This window comes from Arvicanthis niloticus, chromosome 2, assembly GCF_011762505.2.
Source record: "Arvicanthis niloticus isolate mArvNil1 chromosome 2, mArvNil1.pat.X, whole genome shotgun sequence".
NCBI lineage: Eukaryota > Metazoa > Chordata > Mammalia > Rodentia > Muridae > Arvicanthis > Arvicanthis niloticus.
Genome location: NC_047659.1, coordinates 36,034,671 through 36,057,334, shown reverse-complemented (window position 1 = coordinate 36,057,334; position 22,664 = coordinate 36,034,671). Strand labels below are relative to the sequence as shown.

The following is a 22,664-nucleotide window of genomic DNA, read 5'->3' as shown; positions in this document are numbered from 1 at the left end:
GTTGCTTTTCTGGAGTCTCTGTGGTCTCTGATTCACTCAGAAATTGTTTTTAAAAGATTAGACAAGTAGTTAAAAACAGAGAAATCCCATGAGCTGGAGAGATGGCTCCGTGGTAAAGAGCAGTGGCTACTCTTCCAAAGATCCAGGTTCAACTTCCAGCTCCCACACAGCAGCTTACAACTGTCCATAACTACAGCTCCAAGGGATCTCAAAGCCCTTTATGGCTCCCATGGACACTAGGCAGACACACATGGTGCACAGAACTACATGCAGGCAAAATACCAATACACACACACATGTTTTTTTCAATATAGTAAAACATATTGACCAACTTCTAGACTAGCCAAGATACAATTTTAAATGCTTCGAGGCTTAATTTTTAGTGAAGAAAAAAAAATGTCCATGTCATTCCTTTTGATATAATAGGCAACACTTCAAATTAATCCAAATCTGAAAAACACCTTCACAATCTCTAATCCTAACCAACTTGGTTTTAGTCTTTGATTTAAAAAAAAAAAAAAATGACAACTCCTTGTTCTCTACATTCCTCTTCAGGAGACTGCGTAACAGGAATGGCCGGTGATCTTGGAGACTACCTTTGTCCCTTCACTACAGGTCCAGGTCCCATGTGGACAGCTATCGCAGAGGCCTGGCATCAGCTGTCACTCTTTAATCCATAGGCCAGCTTGTCTTCCAAGTGGCGCTCTGTATTGACATGAACGATAACAAGCAAGTACATTCACAAGATTTTACTACACAGCCCATCACATTTGATTTCAGTACTGAAGCCGAGTATTCGCCGTCTGCAGCCTGCTCACACCTGCTGGCTAAGCAATGCTGAGTCCAGCTCACACAACTGGACAGGACTCTTTTCTACAGTCTTGAAACATGTTGCCGTCCCCTTGGCTGAAGGTGGTCAGTGAAGAATCTACCAGACTCTTCACTTGTTAACAGAAGCACAAGAGGGGACAACTGCCTATGTCTGCATCTGGTTTACAGTATATTTCAAGAGCAAAGTCATTAGGCCACAGAGTCTGCTCCAACCCAGAGGTAAACCCCACTGTTCTAAGGAGATCTAGCTCAAGGGCACACGCAGGTGATAACAGGTGAGCCCAGCAGAAACCAGACACTCTGCTCTTTAATCCAAATAGTTTCTGAAGACATCAGCTCACGTGCCCTCTGTGGCTTTGCAAAGCTGGAGACATACAAAGAGCTTCTAGCAGGACACTTCCCCGCCCACCTCTAACTGAATACTTGCTAAAAAGTAAGTTTCCTAATAATACATGCTAAAAAGTAATAATACATGCTAAAAAGTAAGTTTCCTAATTTTAAAAAAGATTGGTTACCCTACAATGACTGACCCAGTCATCGTAACTAGGTAACTACAGCCTGAAACATCTTGAGTACCACATATTATGCTCCCAAGTCAGTGATGGGGGCGGGGAGCTTTGGGAAGAAATCACCTGTCTGTACACATAATGCTCTCCACTACCTCTCCCTGGCAGACAGGCCAAATCCCTCTTCTGGAACAAGGCCACTTTGCTTCCTTTGAAAGTGAATTAAGAGTTGTACCTCACAACTTTTCCATTAAGGCCATTTATTTGCCAGCTGCTTCAGAGTTCCAGCATTAAAAAAAAAAAAAAAAAAAAAAAAAAAAAAAAAAAAAAAAAAAAAAAAAAAAAACACCCAACAACAGGCAGAATGACCTAGCACATACTGAAGGAGCAGCATAAATTACAGAAAGATCTTTTTGATGCACAAAGAGTCAGCACAGTAGCGAGGGGGCCATTTTTAAGCACTAGGCTGGATACAAAGAATGACCTGAACAAGTACCTCTTCAGAATGCAGCCCCGGAGCAGGAGCATGGACAGGAAGGACCTTCAAAATGCACAAGAGTGCGGCTACCCGCACTCCTTCCATATCCTTGTTTGAAGGTGGCCCATGGGCCCGCCCAACTCTCGGCCCATGCTTGTGTGTGTGTGTGTGTGTGTGTGTGTGTGTGCGCGCGCGCGCGCGCGCATGGCTCTGTATCTAGCTGCAGCAGCTTGCTCTTGCTCCCACGACTGCACACACTTTCCCATTACAGCTAAATTTTACAGAAGCATGACCTCCCAGCTGCGATGGGCTTCAACTATCCAAAACAGAGATTTAAAGTTGAATTAGAAATCCTTTGATCTGGTGATCAACTTCACTTTCAATTAATGCCCGTTATGTCAAGATACAGTAAGAAGTCATAATTCACACATGCTTAAAAGAAACACTAAGGGCAGACTTACTGAACTCCCCCCACCTCACCTACAAAGAGCCAACATTACGAATCACAGATTTACAGTGGTACAGAGTAAAAGGGGACCATGTGTGCTTACGTTGAGTACACTGAGGCCTATGGGAAAGATCACACAGCTGGCTTGTGTCTAGATTAATCTTCTGGGTAAAGAAATGGAACCCAGGATCTGAGGGCTTCGGGAGAGGCATGGCCTTACCTGCGACTGAGTTGGGCCGTGGCATTATTAGCGAGCTGGAGCTCTGAGAATAAGGGACCGGACCATCTCCAGCGGAGGATTCCGCCTTGGGCAGCACGCTCTCTGCAGACCCAGTAGTCTCTTCTTCTGCCACTGGGGAACAGTTATCCGCCCTTCGGTCATGAAGCACTCCCTTCTGAACCCCTAACCGTAGGCTTCCGTCCCGGTTCCATTCCAGACTGGAGCCGCTCCGGTCGTCATTTTCTGAGGAACTTGTGATTGTGGCTGAAACGAGAGATCGAAATACTTTGAAAATACTTTGAAGGAGTCTAGGCACAGCTGGGACTGCTGAGAGTTACACACACACACACACACACACACACACACACACACACACACAGAGCCCTCCCCAGCACCAGTGGAAAGTTTTCTGGTCTACACAGATTTTTATCAAAGTATATTTCATACAATGTATTTTTGTAAAATTAAAAGAATGTTGCTTATCAGGGGAAATAAACTGCTAAATCACTCTACAGGAAAGGGAACAAAAACTGATAGGAAGATAATGAAAAAGCTGTCAAAACAGCTGAGATTTAACAGTGAATCTATATGATTTGGAGATAATGAATCTTCCCTTTAACCAAGATGAATTGCTCATATCTCATTAAATTCCTCTGAATCCTTAAACACCCAATCCCACCAAATATTTGCTGGGGAGAGACACAGGTAACACAAGAGCTACAGCAGAAAAGATGCAGGATACGGAAACAAAGATGCAATTTAAAGTCCGAGAATCTGATCCTTGAAACTATCAACTGTAAGGCAGGTTCAGCGAGGTGCAGAGAGATCAACTTGCCTAGTTTCATAACAGATGGAAAACTTGGTAGGACCAGTTCAGGGAAAGGACCAGAACGGGAAGGTCTGCTCTGGTTTTAGAATTAAAATTTAACTTCTATCTAAAGCAAACCAGAGCTGGGGATGGGGGTAGGGGAACAGTAGAGGGGGAAAAAAAAAACAACCTAAAAACATCTATCTAGGTAAAAGCACAGAGGAATATGGGAAACTGAAGCCCAGTACTCACCCTACACAGCAGCTATAGGTAAACAGACGCTCCTAATTTCCAGACTGTCTGAGCAATACTCGATACCCTGTAACCACAGGTCACCTGGCCACTCGTACGGCCCCAACTATTGACCTAATGCTGCCTTGTGTCCTTGAGGATAGGAACCATGCCCACTAATGCTCCACTTGGATCCCAGCAGCCCAGGCCTCTGAGCGGGATCCTGGCAAAGAGAGAGCCGGCCAGAGTGCACGCAGATTCAGCTGCCTGGGGGGAGAGCTTTACCCACACACTGTGAAGAGCACACTGTATCAGCAACTGGTAATTAGCCTGGAGACTCTCATATCTAGGACCAAAAGGACTGAATGGCTTCAGTTTTGAAATGATCTTGAAGGTTTAGCAGACAAACGATTTCCTTGCTGTGGCCACACCCAGGACACCTTGTTGCTGCAGCCTGGACACACTGTTCTCTAGTTTCTTCCTATATATAAGCCCTTTTGACATATGGGAACCTTTGTAGTGTACCTGCCTGAAGTTGACCCTCTCCATTTCTGGACAGAGCAGTGGGGGGCGGGGCATGGTAAGTGCTCAGTTAATATTTGCTGAAATGAATACATGCATGTATGAATAAATGAATGAGCAATTAATATTTCAGTTCCAACTGCAGCAGGCACTGTATAGTGACCTCACTGTTACCTGCTCAGGACCACTGGCCTCATGCCTATCCAGAAAAAAAAAAAAAAAAAGCCAGTATGAGTGGGGTCTGTTTCAACTTGTGGGAAACCAAGACTATGATTCCAACATTCCTGCATGCGCTGGCAGCAACACCCCATGCCTCCATCTTTCTGGAATCAAGCCAGCCTTCACTGTGTTTTGAAATGGCCGGTTTACACGTAAGCAGAGCAGGCGTGGTGACTCTTCCCGTTGTGGAAAGGCTGCTGCGGATTTGTAGCAGCAGCTGACATTCACTGGAGGTCTGCTATGTGCCAGAGGCTGCTAATGCCTTACAGGAACGGCTTAACTTATTAATGAGTTTATTGTTTATTTATGGGAATTCATTATTAATAGTAACTCTGTTAATAAGTTAAAAGCATAAAAATGCAACCAGTCCCATAAAACAAGTTGTTTTAAATCCAGTATTTGGAATTCTGAGTGCTTTTCCTGAGCCATCTTATAATGAGTTAAGTTTGCAAGGCTGCTCCAGCATCTAAATGACAGTGAGATAAAAGGGGAATGGAATGTCCAGACAGGAGGGTGGGGTGGGTGGTGGTGACACGCTTGCTTGGTTTCCCTGTCATGGCTATTTTATTGGTGGCACTTGTCCTTTAAAAAAAAAGATACATCTCAGGGTGAAATCCCTCAGTACCATGTGTTCTTCAATAAGTATCTCAACTCTAACTATGACCCTAAGAGGAGGAAGAAGAACCTAGATCACCCCACTTCTTGTGACAAGTGACAACACAGCAGACTTGCAGCCTCAGGGTTCTAAGAAGCAGCTGGGGACATCTGGAAAAGCCTGGGCTCCTTGGTGGCAGAACAGGCTGAAGGCTTAATTCTCACAGGGAGGGACAGGGCTTTACGTGGTGTGCAGGATGTGATGGGTGGAAACCCTCAAGTCCTGGTGGTGAGAGAAAGAAAAGTGGATGAGAGAAGATGTCCCTGAGCCGTTGACATTCTCCAGCAGAGAGTAGTCATTCTATTGCTTTTTATCTTGTGGTTCTGTCTGTCATATCTGAGACCCTGCACATCTTGGGGAAATACTCTGCTGCTGAGCTACACTCTGAGCTAGCCACTTGAAAGGGAGGCTAGAAAAGGCTGGGACTCGTCAGCAGGAGACTGTGATGAGAAAAGGCAGTCCACTGGCCACACTCAGCAGGGCACTGAGAGCCCTGAGACTCTTGAAGCCCAGTGGGATTGCCATACTACACAAACTGCAGGCAGTGGACTCTTAGCTCAGCTCAGCTACCACTAAGGAAGACCCTGAAGCAAACCAGTGGGGCAAAGAAAGGCCAGTGATTCCATTTTCCTTGTACACAAGAAGCACACCTCATAGGACAGGTAATGATTTCTAAAGAGAGAGAAAGCTGACTCTCATAATAAATAGTATACTGTTGCAAAAATATTCCAGGCGGACAGCATCATAAACTCCTTTTTAGGTGATTAACATAGTCACCTTGGAGAGTATGTGTGCATACACAGTCACACACAACTAGGACAACAGCTTAAACATAAAGACTTTATAAAAAAAAAAAACCCAACTCTCTACAGAATGGTTTGGAGAGATGGCTCAGTACTTAAGAGCATTTGCTGCTCTTCCAGAGGATCTGAGGCGAGTGTCACTGCCACGCCCCCATCAGGTAGCTCACAACTAACTGCCTGTGACTCCCACCTTCGAAGGATCTGATGCCTCTGGCCTCTGTGGACACTGGAACATATGTGACATGTACGCAGACATATACAAATTCAAAATGAAAATGTTAAAGTTATTTCTAAATATTGTTTGACATCTCCCTCCCACACGCACAAGAAAAGGGAGAATTTGAAATCGTCTAAGCACTCACAATTCCACCATTTCCAGAATTCCATTGGCAGCTGGCAGAGATGGCAGCCTCTGCTGACAAAAGCCTGTCTTCATCGCCCACCTTGTCTGAACCCACTCTTCCACCATGGACATAGGCACATGGGCCCACGTTCCTGTCAGGCTAGACTGTGCCCACAATGTGGTAAACAGTGCCTCAGGCTGCTCACTACAGACTACATACCTTCCTGAGATACTAAGGCACACACACAACAAGGATCCTCATGACAACCAGGAAGAGGTGCCCAGATCAGGAGCCCACCCCACTCTACAAAGTCAGGGACAGGCTTGGAGAGCGCTAGTGGTACATCCAATACCAGCTCCCTTTTCTGTGCAAGCAATGCGTTTGCAAGACCTCCCTGGCTTGCCCAAGCTAGGTATGTGGGAGGGGCTGCATAGGTGGCTGTGGCTACGGGAGGGTTTGCTGTCATTGGGTCATCCACTCAGTCACTAATGTAGTGGGTAAAGGTAACTGTCTCTCCTCGGCTTCAACCATCTTCGCCTAATCTCAGCTTCTATGTTGGAGGCACACTTAAAATTGAATCAGAAAACAAAACAAACAAACAAACAAAAACAGTGTAGGTCCAGAGCCAAGTATCTCACTAGGACCTAAATCACACTGTGGGTTTGAAAGAGTTAAGAAAATTAGACAGATCACAATGCAAAGCCATGCCTAGCCCATTGGCCAAGCTTAGGCTGCACATAGCAGTGGAATCCTCCTTGAGCTACAGAGGAAAGATGGGCTCAGAGGAAGGGTGTATATATGGACATACACCTAGAACAACAGTACCTTAAACACAAATGCTTTGGGATCCAACCAGGTCTCCACCCTTTGAGAACTAGCACTGTGGATTCTCCAAGCACATGGCACGGGGATGCATGTCCATCTTACAGACATAAACTCATGCAACCCTGATCCTCTTTTCCCACTGGGAACTTAGCATCACTCTCTGACCACGCGAAAGCAAGGAAAACCGCAGGATCCTGACTTCCATCTTCTGTCTGGTCTCATCTCCTTTGTCTGACTCGCACCCTCAAAGAAAACTCCTGGTTCACACACACATCTCTGAATGAGCACTGCCTATCCCTTCAGGAGCAATTAAGTAATGAGTATCCTTAAGAAATAACATGCCTACTACCGTGGTTGACATGCCCGGCATAACAGGGCTTACTTACTTATAGTGTGCCAGGCTCTGCTCCAAGCCCTTGTCAGTTCTTAGCTCACTCACTTCCCACACCATCCTCACTGACAGGAAAGCCCCACAACTCCTGAAGTCTCACATGCCTCAGAATTCAGTTCTGATCCTGCCACACAAAAATCTGGGACATGTAGCCTGGTGCATTGATAAAATATGTACATATACTGCTCTAGTTTATTTACTATAAAGCACATACCCCAAAAATATACATTATAAATGAGAAATATTCTAAAACAGAAATTACAGTTCTCTTTGAGCACCGCATAGGCTGTCAGTCATTCTCCACATTCACAGTCGGAGACACTGAGAGCCTCCGCAGCCCTTCCCTGGGGTTGGAAACATTTAAATAGGAGGTCACGGTTAAAGTGCCTCTTAAATTATTAGCACAACGATTCTTTCCCCTTCCCGGACAACCCAAGACAAATAAAGCAGCATTGGAACATCTGTTCAATACATGCAGGGAAGAGCTTCAAAGTTAGAACATTACAGCAACGGATTAAAAATCAAAGAGGAAAGGAAGATAATGGCTATGAAGAAGGGAAGAAATGGGCTAAAAAGAGACATCCAGCCCTTTTAGCACCTTCCTTGTCCTGACCAAAGGAAGGTCACTGACCACTCCTGAGATAACACTTCAATCCAGCAAAGGAACTCTGAGGCTGAGAGTCAAGGCAGCTCCAAGTCAAGGCAGCACTGTAGCAATTCTCTAGGTCCCCAGACAGACAAACTGGACCAACACCTCATACCAACAGTTGCTCAGGATAGATTCCAGAGCACAAAGGCAATGGCTGCGTAGCTCAATTCTTTGTGGCATCATCTTTCTGGCCAGGTATGCAGGACTTTACATCTCTCGAATCCCCAGCCCCAGGCCAACCCCACTACACACTAGCAAAGACCACACATAACAATAGTTCCTGGCTCACCTGCTCCCAGCTCCTAGTATCTATTAGTTCAGCAAGGAGAAGGTGCCCTAGGAAGAATGCAAGCTACCCGTCCTGCCAGAGGGAAGGCCTGGATGGGGCCCTGGAAACCTTCAGCTCCAGGGACTGTCTGGCTTCTCCTCCTGTACAGCCCCAGAATGGCAGCCTGGCACTTCTGGCTAGCCCTGCCCTTTGGGTGTTGTGCTGGGAACCCTGTGCACTGGATTGTGACAGCCAGGTCTCTGTACCAGATCTCCAGCTCAGTACTCACCCCGAATTGCGCAAGGTATGCTTTGCCACAACATGCAGCAAGGCCAGGGACCCAGCCGCAGTTCTCAGGTACATTCAATCAGACCTTTCAATTGTGGAAATACCTGAAGGAATGGCTGCAGCCAGGGCACTGTGGGAGGGAGAGGACTGGACCCGCCTCTCTCAAGGAGAACACTGCCACAATTAGATCTGGCCTGGTAAGGAAAGTCTCTGGAAAAAGTCTAAAGACCTGGATGTGACTTTTTCTACAAGTTACACAGTGCTTTGGTAATGCTCTGAAAATCTATACATGGACTGCATCCCCAATGGAGCTTTTGGCACACTCAAGTGATGCCCCAAAGCTCCGGACTCCTTTGAAAAGGGCTCTCAGCAAACAGTGGTTGGTATTATTATACACCTAGAGCAAACACCTTTCATGGGAGAGAAGTCCACTCAGCCGGTGTCAGAACGAATGATTTCATAGTCCCATAAGGAGACAGTTTTGAAAATAGATTCTGTGCCTTACTTTTTATTGTCCCAATACTGAGCAAACATGTTCCTGGCACACAGCAGGTACCCATACATGTCTGACAGTACAAACAGAACAGCCTGAAAGACCCAAACACCCAGAGTGACTGCTGTCAGTGCAGATGCTGCTGGCTGGAACCACCAAGGATTTCTCCCCATATTTACTATGTCACCAAATCATAAATGTAAAGACAAACTTCCCTTCTCTACCCAGGAGATTTTAAAAGGCTTCTATAATTAACGATGATTTTTAAATTGCAGGCAATGTAGCAAAATGACTATTAACACAGATTTGAAACATTCTAAATAGTTATTACCAAATCAATTTCAAAGCATTCTAATTTGGGGGTCGGGGTGGGGGGCAATACAGGTGCAGCAGGGCAGCAGTAGTATAAAATCAAAAGGGTGGGACTTATGAGTTGAAAATGAAAAGAAAGTACAATTAAATTACTGTATCTGATCACCCCCTGGAGATACAGAGTCACAGAAATGAACAGACTAAGGGCTACCTCCAGAATCACTTTCATTTCATAACTCTGGGAGGAGGCAGAGAGTCAACACAAGATAAAAGTCAGTCCACGATGACTTCTTATTGTTCTAAGCAACTGTTCACAGAAGCAAATGTTAGCACATCCCACCGGGCCGGCGGAAGCGAGGTACGGCCCAGGGACCCCACGGCTTAGCACGAGCCATTCTCGTAAGAGAAGTGTTTCCATGAAAGTATTCCCATCAAAGCTTACACGTGCTCCCCATTTCTAAATGAGGGAGAAAGGGGGACAAATATCGGCATCCCAGGAAAGCAAAGGGAGAGAAACAGACAAAGAGCTAAGACTGGTATTCAGCGACTACAACTGCACTGCCTGGGATGTGGTAGATCCTGTGGTCCAGATGGGGGATGGAGGTGGGGACTGCACAGAGCTGACATACCATCTGGGAGAGACACACAGAGTTGGGGAACAAACAGGACCATGGCACCGAGCCCTCCAGTCTTCCTGGCGTTTCCTCAACATCATCTCTCAAAAGCAACAAGTGCAGGATGCTGCAAAATACTCAGGCAACTGAGAACCTGGACAGGCCAAAGTACACAGTGAAGAAGGGAATGGAAGGGAAGAGGCTTTGAACAGCCCCACCCTCAGCCAGAGTGTCTAATGCTTAACTTGAAATCCTTCTGCCTAGTATATCTACTATTAATTAAGAGGAAGAATCTTTATAATGTGATGTGGTATGGTTTGTTTGTTTGTTTGTTTTTAAGTCTTGGGGCAAGTGAGACAGCTTACTTGCTACACAAACCTGGCAGCCTAAGGTTGATCCCTGCAACCCCATAAAGACAGAAGCAGGAAAGTGACTCCATTAAGTTGTCTTCTGACTGCCACACCAACACTGTAGCACATATATCCACAGGCACATCATACACACACACACACACACACACACACACATACATAGAGGCATACACACACACATGGACATATACATACACATACATACATAGAGGCATACATACACACATGCACACATGGACACGTACATACATACATACAGGCATGCACACATGCACACATGGACATATACATACACATACATACATAGAGGCATACATACACACATGCATACATGGACACGTACATACATACATACAGGCATGCACACATGCACACATGGACATATACATACAGGCATACACACATGTACACATGGACATACACATACACACATACATACATACACACATGGACACATACATACATACAGGCATACAGGCATACACACACGCACACATAAACATACACATACATACAAACATACATACATACAGGCATACACACACATGGACATATACATACATACATACACACACGCACACATGAACATACACATACATACATACAGGCATACACACACGCACACATGGACATACACATATGTATATATTTATGTTGGGAATTGGTTCTAATGTTTTGTCTTAAATCAGTCCTTGAATCCAGACACTGAGGGTCCCTGCCCCCAGCTGCCTTTGATTGGTAATAATGAATTGCTGTACAGCCAATGGCTGGGCAGGGAGATGGAGAAAGGGGAAGGAGAAAAGAATCACCATGATGGAGGAGCAAGAAAAACAGACTTAACGGTCCACCAACATGTAAGATTCTAGGAAAGTGGCCCCAGGGGCCATTCCCCCATTGGGTCTTGGGTAGCAGAGATGAAATATAGATTTTAAAAGATGTTAACTCCCGATTACTGAAGGGGAAGTGTGTGCCTTCTGCAGTGGGTGGGTGTCTAGAAGTCTTCAGCCATTGGGCTAGTCAAGGCACAGCAAACCCACTGGAAAGCAGATTAACTAATTCACCACATATTTGTATGAATGAAATTCTGGTAGAAAGGCCAGGATTAATTTGTATTTCTTCTCCTCAATGAGTCTATCTTGACTTCCTAAGTGAAAAATATATTTTCTGGAAAAAAGTATGTACACTTAAAATATTTATCATCATTTGGACATAAAAATCAAACAATTACAATTCAGCACATGCTTTAAAACACAGTATTGCTAGAAATTTTTTGAAGCTCAGATTAGTTTATATATATTGCATTACCATATATATAATACATTCTGTATTTATTATTCAAATGAATATATATAGGCTTTTCCCTCTAAAGTAGGATTAACACAGATTACAATTCCATTTGTAACAGTTGGAAGCAACTTAAAGGACTGTCAGTAAGAAAACAGTTTTCTCAGGCATAGAGGAAACACCTTTGAAGCCTATTTCTTTATAAAAGCTTTTCTTTTAAAGCAAGTGACTAAAAATTGTTTTCACTGTGACTGGTACAGCTGGGTTCACATTTAGCAGGTTTTCACATTGCAAATTTGAAAATCAGACACTCACATCCAGGTAATGCCGATGGTTTCAGTAAGTAAAGGGTAAGTGCCAGAAAAACTTTTCTTTAAAATAAATAAAGGCTCTCGTAGAGAATGCAGTTAATCCCAGCGGTTTAGCCAGTATGTCTACATGACAGAATCATTGCACTTCTAAAGACTTTAACATCGGGGAGAACCTGAACCTCTTGAAATAGGATAAAGCAGGGCTTCCTTCTAGATCACATGACAAAGTTGAAAAGGGGCAGGGAAGTTCATTAAGCCCTGGTCTCCCAGAGCAAGGATTGGAAAGGGGCCCGGTGTGTTCTAATGGCCACTGGCCCCTTGCTAAACTGTGGAAACCCAATGCAGACACGGTACCTGTGATATCTGAGGAAGCTGCCTGGGCATGTGGCTGCACAAGCTTCCTCTCCCTGTGTCTGCTAGGCAGAGCGATTCGGGTTAAGTGTGATCAGCATGCTGGAAACCAGCCGAAGTAGGAAGAGGAGGCTGAGGAATTCTCAAGGACAGGTTGGCACTTTTTGAAATGTCCCCTAATGCCCTGACTAAACTGTGCTCAGAACACTGCTTTGAGCCCTGTGCTGCCCCAAGCACACAATACCGAGGAGGCCTGTGTCTTACGCAGCCAGCCCCACCACACAGTCTTTGCCATTCAATGCTGGCTGCCCTGGTTCAAAAGGCTACCCCTACTTAAAGTGGAAAGTTAAAAACAAAAAAAGCTGGTTCCCCTCTCCTCCAGGTCGTGTGTAATTTGGAACATGGATCCTCTCCACATTCTACAACTGTGCTGCCAGGGCTCCCGAGGTGGGAAAAGAGGGTTCATTCCACCTTCATTTCCACCCACTAAGATCACAGCGTTCAGCGTTCTTAAGTCTTTTACTTTCTTAAACACCTATAATCCCCAAGAACTGGGACCACAGGCTGCAGTTCATAAACTCAACAACTTCTTCAGAACAAAGAAAACACGTCGCACCCCGGCAATCACAGAGCCACAAATACAGCACCCATACCTGTCAGCTCGGGCTTGGGAACCTGTACAGCTTACAGAGATTGCAGGAGGAGACTGCTCCTCCCCTCTGGACCCACCACTCTGGCCTCTTCAAATACCTGCAGCTCAAGTCAGCCCAGAGAGGAAATTCTTGCATCTATTCCTTCTCCTCCCTACCACACCTTGGCAACAGACTTTAGTGCCACAGGTCACATAGGAGAGAACAGAGACATGCCGCCATCAGCACAGCTTCTCTCATCTACTGAGGGCCTTGGCCTATGCAGTGCAAGCCTGGTTCCCCAGGAACTGGGGTCTCCCATCCCCCACAAGAGACTGCTAACCCCCTCTCACCTTCCCACTTTCAGGTCAATACTTTTGGCTCTTCATGCATAGCCAAGTTAAGGAAACATATTGACCAAAAAGCAAAGGGCACTGTGGATGACATAAACGGTCCTCTGAGCTTAAGACACCATGATATTAAAAGTTTTAATGAACCAACTCAAAATCAAAATCCCGAGTAGTCTTTATAAAGCAGCTACACATTTCCTGCCTCAGTGCCACTGCAGAGTGGCAGCATCTCTTTCCTCAATATCTTCTTCCTGGCACTTGGCTAAGAACCCAGAGTTGGAAAAACACTGCCCCCATCCACATGGAGCCAAAATTACTAAGTACTCTGAAGGAAATCACTGTGGTGCCACAGGAGCATATAATACGGAGTCTGATCAGCAGAGATCAGGGGAGATTACAGTAAATCAAGTGTTAGTTAAGAACCTCCTGGCAACTTCAGCTTTCACTGGCAGTGCAGAGAGCTAAGCGAGCACCTTGGCTTTTCTGTATAAACGCTAGCAGGGGCTGGAAATGTAGCTTAGTTGTATTTCGCTTGGTTCACACGTACAGAGCCTGTGTCTGATACCTCGCATTGCAAAATAAGTCAGTTTCAAAGTTTCAGCACTGCACCTGAGTGAGAGAAAAGCAAATGGCAGACGGTGGTTCTGTTCCTGAACACGCTTGTACACGTCTGACCTCCAGCCTGAATGGCACCTTTAAAACACACAATGCCAAACCTAGAACTAACAGTAAAGATGAGAAGTCCGGTAGCAGTGGCCAAATCCTTGAAGGGAGATTAAATTCTCCGAAGGACATGGCATTTCAAGAGCTAAGGAAGTTGTGTGGTTACCACTGAATTCGAATCAAAGGCCTGTCTTGTTGAGGAGGGCGCAGAAACAGAGCTCAAGAGAAGCTATAACACAGGAAGAGCTTGTTGAAATGAATTCATAAAGCAGAAGCAGAGTAGATGAGAACGCCAACTGGCTGGATCAGCTCAGTGAAAGGCCTTGAAGCCGGAAAAAAGATAAATAAGTAAGGATTTTCGGTAAATCCTCCATTCATACAGAATTCCCCAAATCAGCTCAACCACAGACAGAAGCACGCAGTTTGATGCCTAAGCATGACCTGGCAAACGTGGGGAAAAATGATGATTTCAGACTGGTGAAATATAGCTCGTGGTGATGGTGACAGTGTTCTAAGACCAGCTTTTAAGGACAGGTACATGGTTTTGAACATACTAAGAGTTAACAGACAGTTTAAGTGAGTGAATATTATATGTAGATTACATTTTGAAACTGCAACAAGTGCAACAGAAAACAGATCTGTAACACTCCAGATCCCACCGAAATCAGTGGAAGATGCCCCTGGCTGAAGCTGAGTCCTTCCCAATACATGCAGAGCTCTAAGCGAACCCACAGCCTGACCCCAGTACTCTCTTGGGGGGGATGTCTTCAAAGTATGAACTAGATAAACTCATGATTTGTTGTTGTTTTTTAATTATACTTGGATGGAAGCACAAGTGACCGGAGAACACGGAGTCCAGAGGTCTATTTGACTATGCATTAATGTGGATACAGAGCTGATGAAAAATGACACACAACGGTCCCTTAAAGACAGAGGCATAGCCCAGCAAAGGGAAAGCCAGGAACTGTTTAAAAGAGACCCACTGTGACAGCAACAGAATTGTAGGTGCAGAAGGCTTGAGTGATGCCTTGGAGTCCCACCCGTCTGCACTGGTCTGCTGGCGGAAAGCAGACAAGCTGGATCACCACTCAGACACAGCTGAGCAAACCTGCCGGATCACACGAACAAGCAGTCAGGGCTGGGATATGGAAACAAACACTGTCAGAGTCACTGGAGTCTAATATCGCACAGTGGGTCTACAGGCTAATGAATTAACCTGAATCCTTGATTTTCTAGATAAGGAAGTGTGTGAAGGAGTTAATGTAATATTGCTCAAGCCAGTTAGAATTAAGTCTTCTTACCCTCAGCAGGACCACAGCTACCATGAGGCCCAGGAAGGCTTTCTTAGAAAACCCTGGCCTCACTCTTCCAGTCCCAGGTGCTGCGGGAGCAGCAGGTTATTGTGCGGCCATGGGCAAAATCCAAGAACCACACCACACACAACCAGTCCCGCAAATGACACAGAAATGGCATCAAGAAACCCTAGTCACAAAGATACGAATGTTTTAAGGGGGCTGACCCCAAGTTTCTGAGGAACATGTGCTTTGCCACGAAGCACAAGAAAGGCCTGAAGAAGATGCAGGCCAACAATGCAAAGGCAGTGAGTGCATGCGCATAAGCCATCAAGGCCCTTGTGAAGCCTCAGGCCATCAAGCCCAAGATGCCAAAGGGCCCCAGCCACAAACTCAGCTGCCTGGCTTTCATCGCTCACCCCAAGCTCGGGAAGCGGAATTGAGGCTACATGGCCAAGGGGCATAGGCTCTGCCAACCAAAGCCCAAGGTTCAAACCAAGGCAGAGGCTGCAGCTCCAGCTAAGGCCCAGGTTTCAGCTTCAGTCCAGTCTCCCAAAGGTGCCCAGGCCCCTGTGAAAAAAAAAACCCAACAAAACAACAACAACAAAAACAAAAACTCTGACCTCAAACAGTGACCAGATCCCATGAGAAGCAGCATTCAGAAAACACAGGTCCTATAGGTCATCAGGCGGGAGAACAACCTTGAGATTCGACTGTGAAACTGCTTCAGATGCAGGGATTTCATTTTACCCTGCTATGGTGCCCTAAGGGAACCTGATGCCAGGAAGGTGGGAGGGTTTTTGTAACTTCACAGGACAGGTCAGATAATGTTTCTTTTTGATTTTTCAAAGAAAAAAAAATACAAGCGCAGCGATATAAAATAAACATCGAGAGAAATACAGAAGCTGAAATCCATTCTCTTGGCTGCAGGCAGCCCCGAGCAGTGAGCAGGGCGGGGTCTGCAGTTTGACCTTCATGGACCACTCAGGAGGTGGCTATGAGTGTTCCGGCTGTCGTGCATCGAGCCATTACACTACCAGGCAGTGCTTCTTACCTATAATCCCACTGTCCTTGCTTTCCAGGGTGGAACTGGGGCTGCTAATGGTCTCACAGGGACTTTTGTTGGCTGCCGTCTTGCTGACACAGCTATTCAAGGTTGAGCAGGGGCTATCGGTGCTGGGAGAGGCGGTGCTGCTTGTCAGCGTGGAGCAAGGGCTGATGCCTTGACTCAGGGCTGTGCACTGCAAGGGGAAGGGAGGGAGGGAGGAGTTAACATGGCTTACACGGTATGCTTCAACACATGGTTTTGTTTTGGACGCCAAAATGATGAAACTTCAACACGAGACAAATGGAGACGTGTTTTTAACTTCTGTAGCTAAATAGGGACAGACACGATTTTCCAAATGCTAAAAGAGCTGTGTCTTTGTTCTGGTGGCCTCCTTTGAGGTTTCACTAAAAGGGCAGCCTTAGCAATACTTCAGTGGGAACACAAATTCATAAAGCAGAGATGGCCAACAGGCAGACTTCCTTTCATTTAAAGCCTGCAGAAGACAAATGGGTTATTTGACCTCTGTGCGGGAAACCTGGGGACCGAGTTTCTATAATGTTTCACAAGCACAGCAGCCTGACTCTATTCCTGAAGATTTATGAGCTGTGTGCTCAGGAAAGGAGACTGGTGACCACTGCAGTCTCTGTCAATACCTCCCGCCAGCCAGGTCTCCTCACAGAGACCCTGGGCAGAGGGAGGCAGAAGTTCCAGCCCTTCACACTGCCACTTGCACACTCAGAGGTGGCTGGGTCCCCTGAGACAGAGCGTGCCTCCCTGAAGGAGGAAACATTTGCTTCTCTCCCATTTTGTCTCTACCCCATCTATCAATATTCTCTTCACCCCACTGACTTACCAACCCCCCAACCCCAACAGCTGAGGGAGCACAGAAAACCGTACAAAGCAGTCTATTGAGAGGAACAGAGCTCTCAAGACAGAAGCAGTCGTATTACACGACAACATGCAGCCAATATTCTCTAGGCCATGGCTGTAAGGTTAATATGGACATTTTTCTTAAGTTCTGATCCCTTCTGTTTGTCCTTAAGTATTTCCACCACCATCCCCTGCAGAGACCCAGAAACAAACTGCTGTAACAAGTTTCAAAGCACAAGAGCCCAGAACTCATTTGACCAAACAATAATGTGAGCCCCCCTCCCCCCACACACACTGGTAGGAAATGCAGTTTTCTTCCTCTGGCATTACCATGGCTTCATTTTTGTCCTCGATGGTTATGTGTGTGGCGCTTGGGATCCCTTCTCCCAGTAAAAATCCCAGCCTTGTCAACAGTTCTTGAGCTGCTGGTGAACAGCTCGGTTCATTATCGGCCTTTGCTTCTGGAACAAAGAGAGAAAACAATGAAGATACCCGTTTGGGGACTTTTGGCCTTGCATCTGGATGAGCTTGCACTCCAGCTGCCTGTCTGGCACTTTGGTGCACCCTTATAAGATGCGCCGAGTTTAACGGTGCTGCCTGTCCTCCGGCAGCATGTTCTAATTAAGAGGCCGTGACAGGTTGAGAAAACAGTCACAGAGAAACTCCAAATGCAAAAGGTGAAACATTTAATCTGAAAAAGAAGATTCCCCGTGTCATTATCTGATAGCATTCGAGTTCCTATGTCACATGAAAAGGGTACCACGAGAAGGGTTTCTGCTTCACCTTATCCTCACAGAGCACTATACCCAATGCCGCAGGAGGCCAGCATTAAAACCCAAATGGCATGCTGCAAAGACCCAGGAGCGGGAGGACAGCTATGGGCATATATTCCACAGCAGTGAGATTCAAAACCCAGTTCCCACTCAGGTGCCAGTTACAAGAATCCACCTGAATCAGAGATAGTGAAAAAATCACGAGACAGAACCTAACGCACTGCTGTTCATGGCACATGAGAAAGATTCTTAGCACACTGCGAATGAGGATAGGAAGCATGGTGTCTCTCAGGCCAGTCATCTGGATTTCTGTACTGGAGAGAATGTTCATGTTGAAATTTACTTAAGCCCAAGGGCACTTAGATTTGTCAATTATGGCTGACAAATAATTATTTTCGACATTATTCTATCTCCTTTGTCACAACTTAAGGCATCCGTTGGGATGAGATTATATACAGAAGCTAACCATGCTTACCGAAGCTGGAACTCAAGAACAGTTTGTGACTCTCGAGACAATTACGCCATGTTTTGTTTGCTTCAACTTGTCAAGACATCCAGACCTACACATGCTTGAACCTCTTTTGCCAACATGTGGAAATCGACAGATGGAGTGGAGGAGAATGAGGGCGGATAGCAGCCATGCTGTGAGCTAACATCACCACCACCATGCTCAGCTCTAACTTCATCTTTCGTAAGCAACTGCAAAGTGTACGTGGGCAAAACGTTTGTGAAAACCATATGGATCTACACTCTGCCATGCCCTCTACCCAAAATGGCAGCTGTGAGAGAGACCAGGCTGGTGACATCATCATGAAAGAAAAAGGTACACACCACCTGCCTGCTCTCGAAAACCTCCCTGTTCAGGGCATGAAGACTGTTTGCAAGGCAGATATTTTTTTAGTCACTCTAGAACTACAGTGTTGAGACCGTTCTGTGTCTAGAGCCCTGATGTTTCCAGATCATTTGGGTTAAACTCATAATATCCGTGGGCCCATTCCAACACAGGTGAAGGGAAACGCCCTAGGGCAGGTGAGCCACACCCCTGCCACAACCCTAGAAAAAGTCCCTTCCCACTAGAGACTTCAAACCACACACAAATTCTTAAGGGAGATGGCACTTGGGAAAGGAGGGGGGAAACCAAATCAAATCAACACAACCCAGGCACACCCAAAGGCTGAATCCAGAAAACAGGTTCTATAGGTTCTCCCTCTACCCCTCAACCCCCACGCCCAACCTTCATCCTCCAAACCTCACCCTTCTACAGTGTGCTTCAGGCTTAGACAGCTCTTATCTCAGGTGGCAAGATGACTGGGGACGAGATGAAGATAGAAAGAGAAATAAATGGGTGCAGGGGCAGACCTCAGCAGCTTCTCTACTCCACACCTCTCTTTCTTTCCAAAACAATCTCCACACTGCTGCACCACTGTGACTATGTCCCAGCCCCAGAAAGTCTAGCTTCTGGTTCAACCTGAAACACTCTGGGGAAAAAGCCAGAAACTCCACCCTGTTGGCAGCTGGTATAGAGGCAAAAGCAGCTATACATGCATGCTTGGCTGCTACAAAATTTACCCTGTTGACAAACATAGCCTATGGCTCACTTGGGACTCATTTGAAAGTTCTAGATCCTGTGCAGGATCTGTATATGGAAGAGGGACATTACTGTTCCTTGGCACAGTCACTGCAACCTCTACACTGAACCTGCAGATAGATACCCCAAGTTTTCATGCAAGAAAAGAGAAATCCACAAAAATCTAAAAACAACAAGTCGGGCAGGCATATAATCTCAGTACTTAAACTGAAGGAAAAGGACTGTTGTTGTAGGATTGAAACCAGCCTCGGCTACATAGGAAATGCAGGACAGCTAGGGCTTCACAGCAAGACATTTGTCAAAAACAAAACACTACAAAACTACTCATTCAATCTCCATGTTCAAATGAATTGGAGAACTGTGGAACTCCAAGCTTAATGGCTGAGTTGAAAAGACATATTGAAATTCATGTTCCCTGTTCAACCTCGGTGTAACTATTACCAAAGTTCTAAAACTCTACTAGGGCTGAAGATGAAGAGACACTCATTCTTTTTTTTTTTTTTTAATTTTTATTGGATATTTTATTTACATTTCAGATGCTATCCCCTTTCCCTATTCCCCCTCCCTAGAAAACCCCTATTCCATCTCCCCTTCTCCCTTTTGCTTTTATATAATTTTTTAAATGTTAATCAAAGGCTTTATAAGTTTGGTAATGCTCAATAACAAGATGCCCATACAATCAGAAGTGTAACCCAATACCCAACCTAGATATAGCAACTATCTTTGACTGGTGGAGACACTCGAACATCCGCCTCCATGCCCCCCTCCTTCCCTCTCTCCCACTCTCCCTCCGCTCTCTCTCGCTCTCTCTCTCTCTCTCTCTCTCTCTCTCTCTCTCTCTCTCTCTCTCATCACCTAGCTCCTCCTCTCCTTTTCTTCTCCATACTCCTCCTCTTCCAAGACACGCATTCTTTACGTCATTTTGCATCCATAACATCACCAGAACTTCATTTCCTCCAGAGGCTTCCCAACTGTTTTATTTATTTCTTTGAGGTACGGGGACACTAATTTTTCTAAATTTCATGTGAGTGACCATCTCCTTAGAAGGTCCACTTCAGACTGAGCTCCTTGATGCTCACTAAGCCGTTCCTCTCTGGCCTAGCTCACAGCATCCTCTTTACCTGGTCTTCTACTCTGGCAGAGTTACCCCCGAGTGAAGAATAACAGTGCAGTCTGGGAGAGCAGAGGAGTCTGGAAGCCCACACTGTGCTGCTCCACTGTGTTGCTACGGTTAGGATTTTCCTTGAAGCTGCTTTGTGTTCCAGAGAGCTCCAAACTGCATTCTACTGGATGTTTCAGGACAAAGAGTCGGTTCTCATTCATACAGCTAATATTAGCTCCTTCATCAATCATGGGGATACTTTACCCAATATCTGTGGAATAAGGACCAGAGGGGGAAAATACCTACTTTCATCTCATGTGTCCCGGATTTAAATATGCAAAGAATGGATGATACACGGATGTAGAACTGAGAGAACAGCTGGCTTCAGATAACCGCACTAAGTAAATGGACAGCGATGCTCTCCTCTCATCAATAACACCCTCACGGAACCCTCAGTAAGGCACCACTGTGGAAGGTTAGCCCATGAGGAGAGTGAAAAAAGAAGATCACGGATCTCTTCCCTTCTGTGTCTCTTAGCAATCGACACACAGAGTACCACGCATTGAAGCAAACATCAAAGAACAGTCCCTGCGCTGACTCTCTCTGACGGCCACCATCAGGTCAAATCTTTGGTGTCCTTCACAGTCCTTTTCCTTCCCTCCCTGCCATCTCGGGAGTCAGATAATTCCTCTGTACCAAGGCTATTATTAGACACCTCTTCTGGTAATGACTTTCTCTCAGAACTTCAAGTTCCTGATTGCTGACGTGGCCATACCCACTTCCTGTAGGATGTGAACCTCAAAACCAGCAACATGTAAGAAATACCTTCCAAACCACAGGATGGTTAGCACCCCACCAGCTTTTCCAGCCAGGCTGCACTTCTCGGCTAGCGTTTGTTTGAGTTTTTGGTTTCCCACATTCACGTGTATTTTCAAATGTGCTTATATTTCTCTCCCCCCCCCGCCCCCCCAATATAATTGGTTATCATTTTCACGGTCCAGATAGCTTCTTCTAAACTCACTATTCCAGGAAAACCTCTCCGTTTTACTGTGCACACCAAACGTTCTCACTAAGACCCGCACTCACTGGTTCATTTCCTAGATAATCTTCCCCCTCTCCTTAAAGCAGACACTGTTAGATGCCTGCTGGACTGTAGCCTCATTGCTAACGGAGTTCTTCTCTCTCCATCTTTTGGTTAATCCAGCTAAGATTGTCAGTCTTGTTTGTCTTTTCAAGAACCAACTCCTTGTTTCATGAGTCCTGGTGTTGTCTTTCAGGCCTCTGTTGCATTGGTTTCTATTATTCCTTCCTGTCTACTGGGTTTGGGTTGGCTTTGTTTCTGTTTCCCAGACTTTTGAGGTCCATTGTTAAGTTACATATCTAAGCCCTCTCTGTTCTGGGGCTCCTCCACGGTTCTTGGTGCTCAGTACATAGAGAAGCAAGCCTCTTTCTCATCTTTGTTCTCTACAGGGCACTGGCTATTGCGGACAACTCCTGGTTACTCACTAGCTATGTGACCTTGAACAACTGAAGCATACAAAGTTCCTAGGATATCTGCTGATCAACTGTGTTAAGTGAGATGGGCCCTGGACCAGACATCAGGCCCTTTTCCTAATCTCTGGCACTTCTACCCACGGTCTACATCTTGCTTAACTTCTTGTCCTCTTTGACTGCTACTACAAGCATTTCAACTTCTTTTTTTGTTTGCTCTTGGTTTTTGTTTGTTTGTTTGCTTTGGTTTTTGAGACAGCGTTTCTCTGTGTAGCCCTGGCTGTACTGGAACTCACTCTGTAAACCAAGCTAGCCTTGAAATCAGTGATCTGCCCGCTGCTGCCTTCTGAGTGCTGGGATTAAAGATGTGCACCACTATGGCTGGGTTACATTTTCAATTTTTTTCTGGCTAATTCTCTTGAGCCACTGCGAGTCCCTCCTTACTTCCCACAGTCAGTCTTTTGTGAACAGATCATCTATGTGCTAATTCACTGTTTTTAGGCCATAACATTAATGCATAGCTACACACACGGGAGCTTTACGCTTGTCAACTCGTCAACTCATTCACCTCCATGTTTTGCCTTCGTTCACCCCCTCATTCAACCTGCTATGTTTCTGGCTCTGTCAGTGCTGGGG

At 45.7% G+C, this 22,664-nt stretch overlaps 1 protein-coding gene across 11 annotated transcripts in view; it reads right to left on the bottom strand.

The window, feature by feature from the left end:
* Positions 1 to 22,664, bottom strand: part of Tanc1 (tetratricopeptide repeat, ankyrin repeat and coiled-coil containing 1) — a 234,757-nt gene that overhangs the window by 60,149 nt on the left and 151,944 nt on the right. For 6 of the 11 annotated variants that reach the window (XM_076928786.1, XM_034494295.2, XM_076928789.1 and 3 more), the window contains 3 exons: positions 17,405 to 17,535; positions 16,211 to 16,397; positions 2,484 to 2,747 (listed from right to left, as the gene is read on the bottom strand). In XM_076928786.1, the coding sequence (XP_076784901.1) occupies positions 2,484 to 2,747; positions 16,211 to 16,397; positions 17,405 to 17,535 (582 nt within the window). Of the gene's footprint in view, positions 1 to 2,483; positions 2,748 to 3,543; positions 3,688 to 8,219; positions 8,378 to 8,487; positions 8,624 to 16,210; positions 16,398 to 17,404; positions 17,536 to 22,664 lie in introns of those variants that run through there. The other 5 variants (XM_034494294.2, XM_034494296.2, XM_076928790.1 and 2 more) reach the window with 4 other exon arrangements.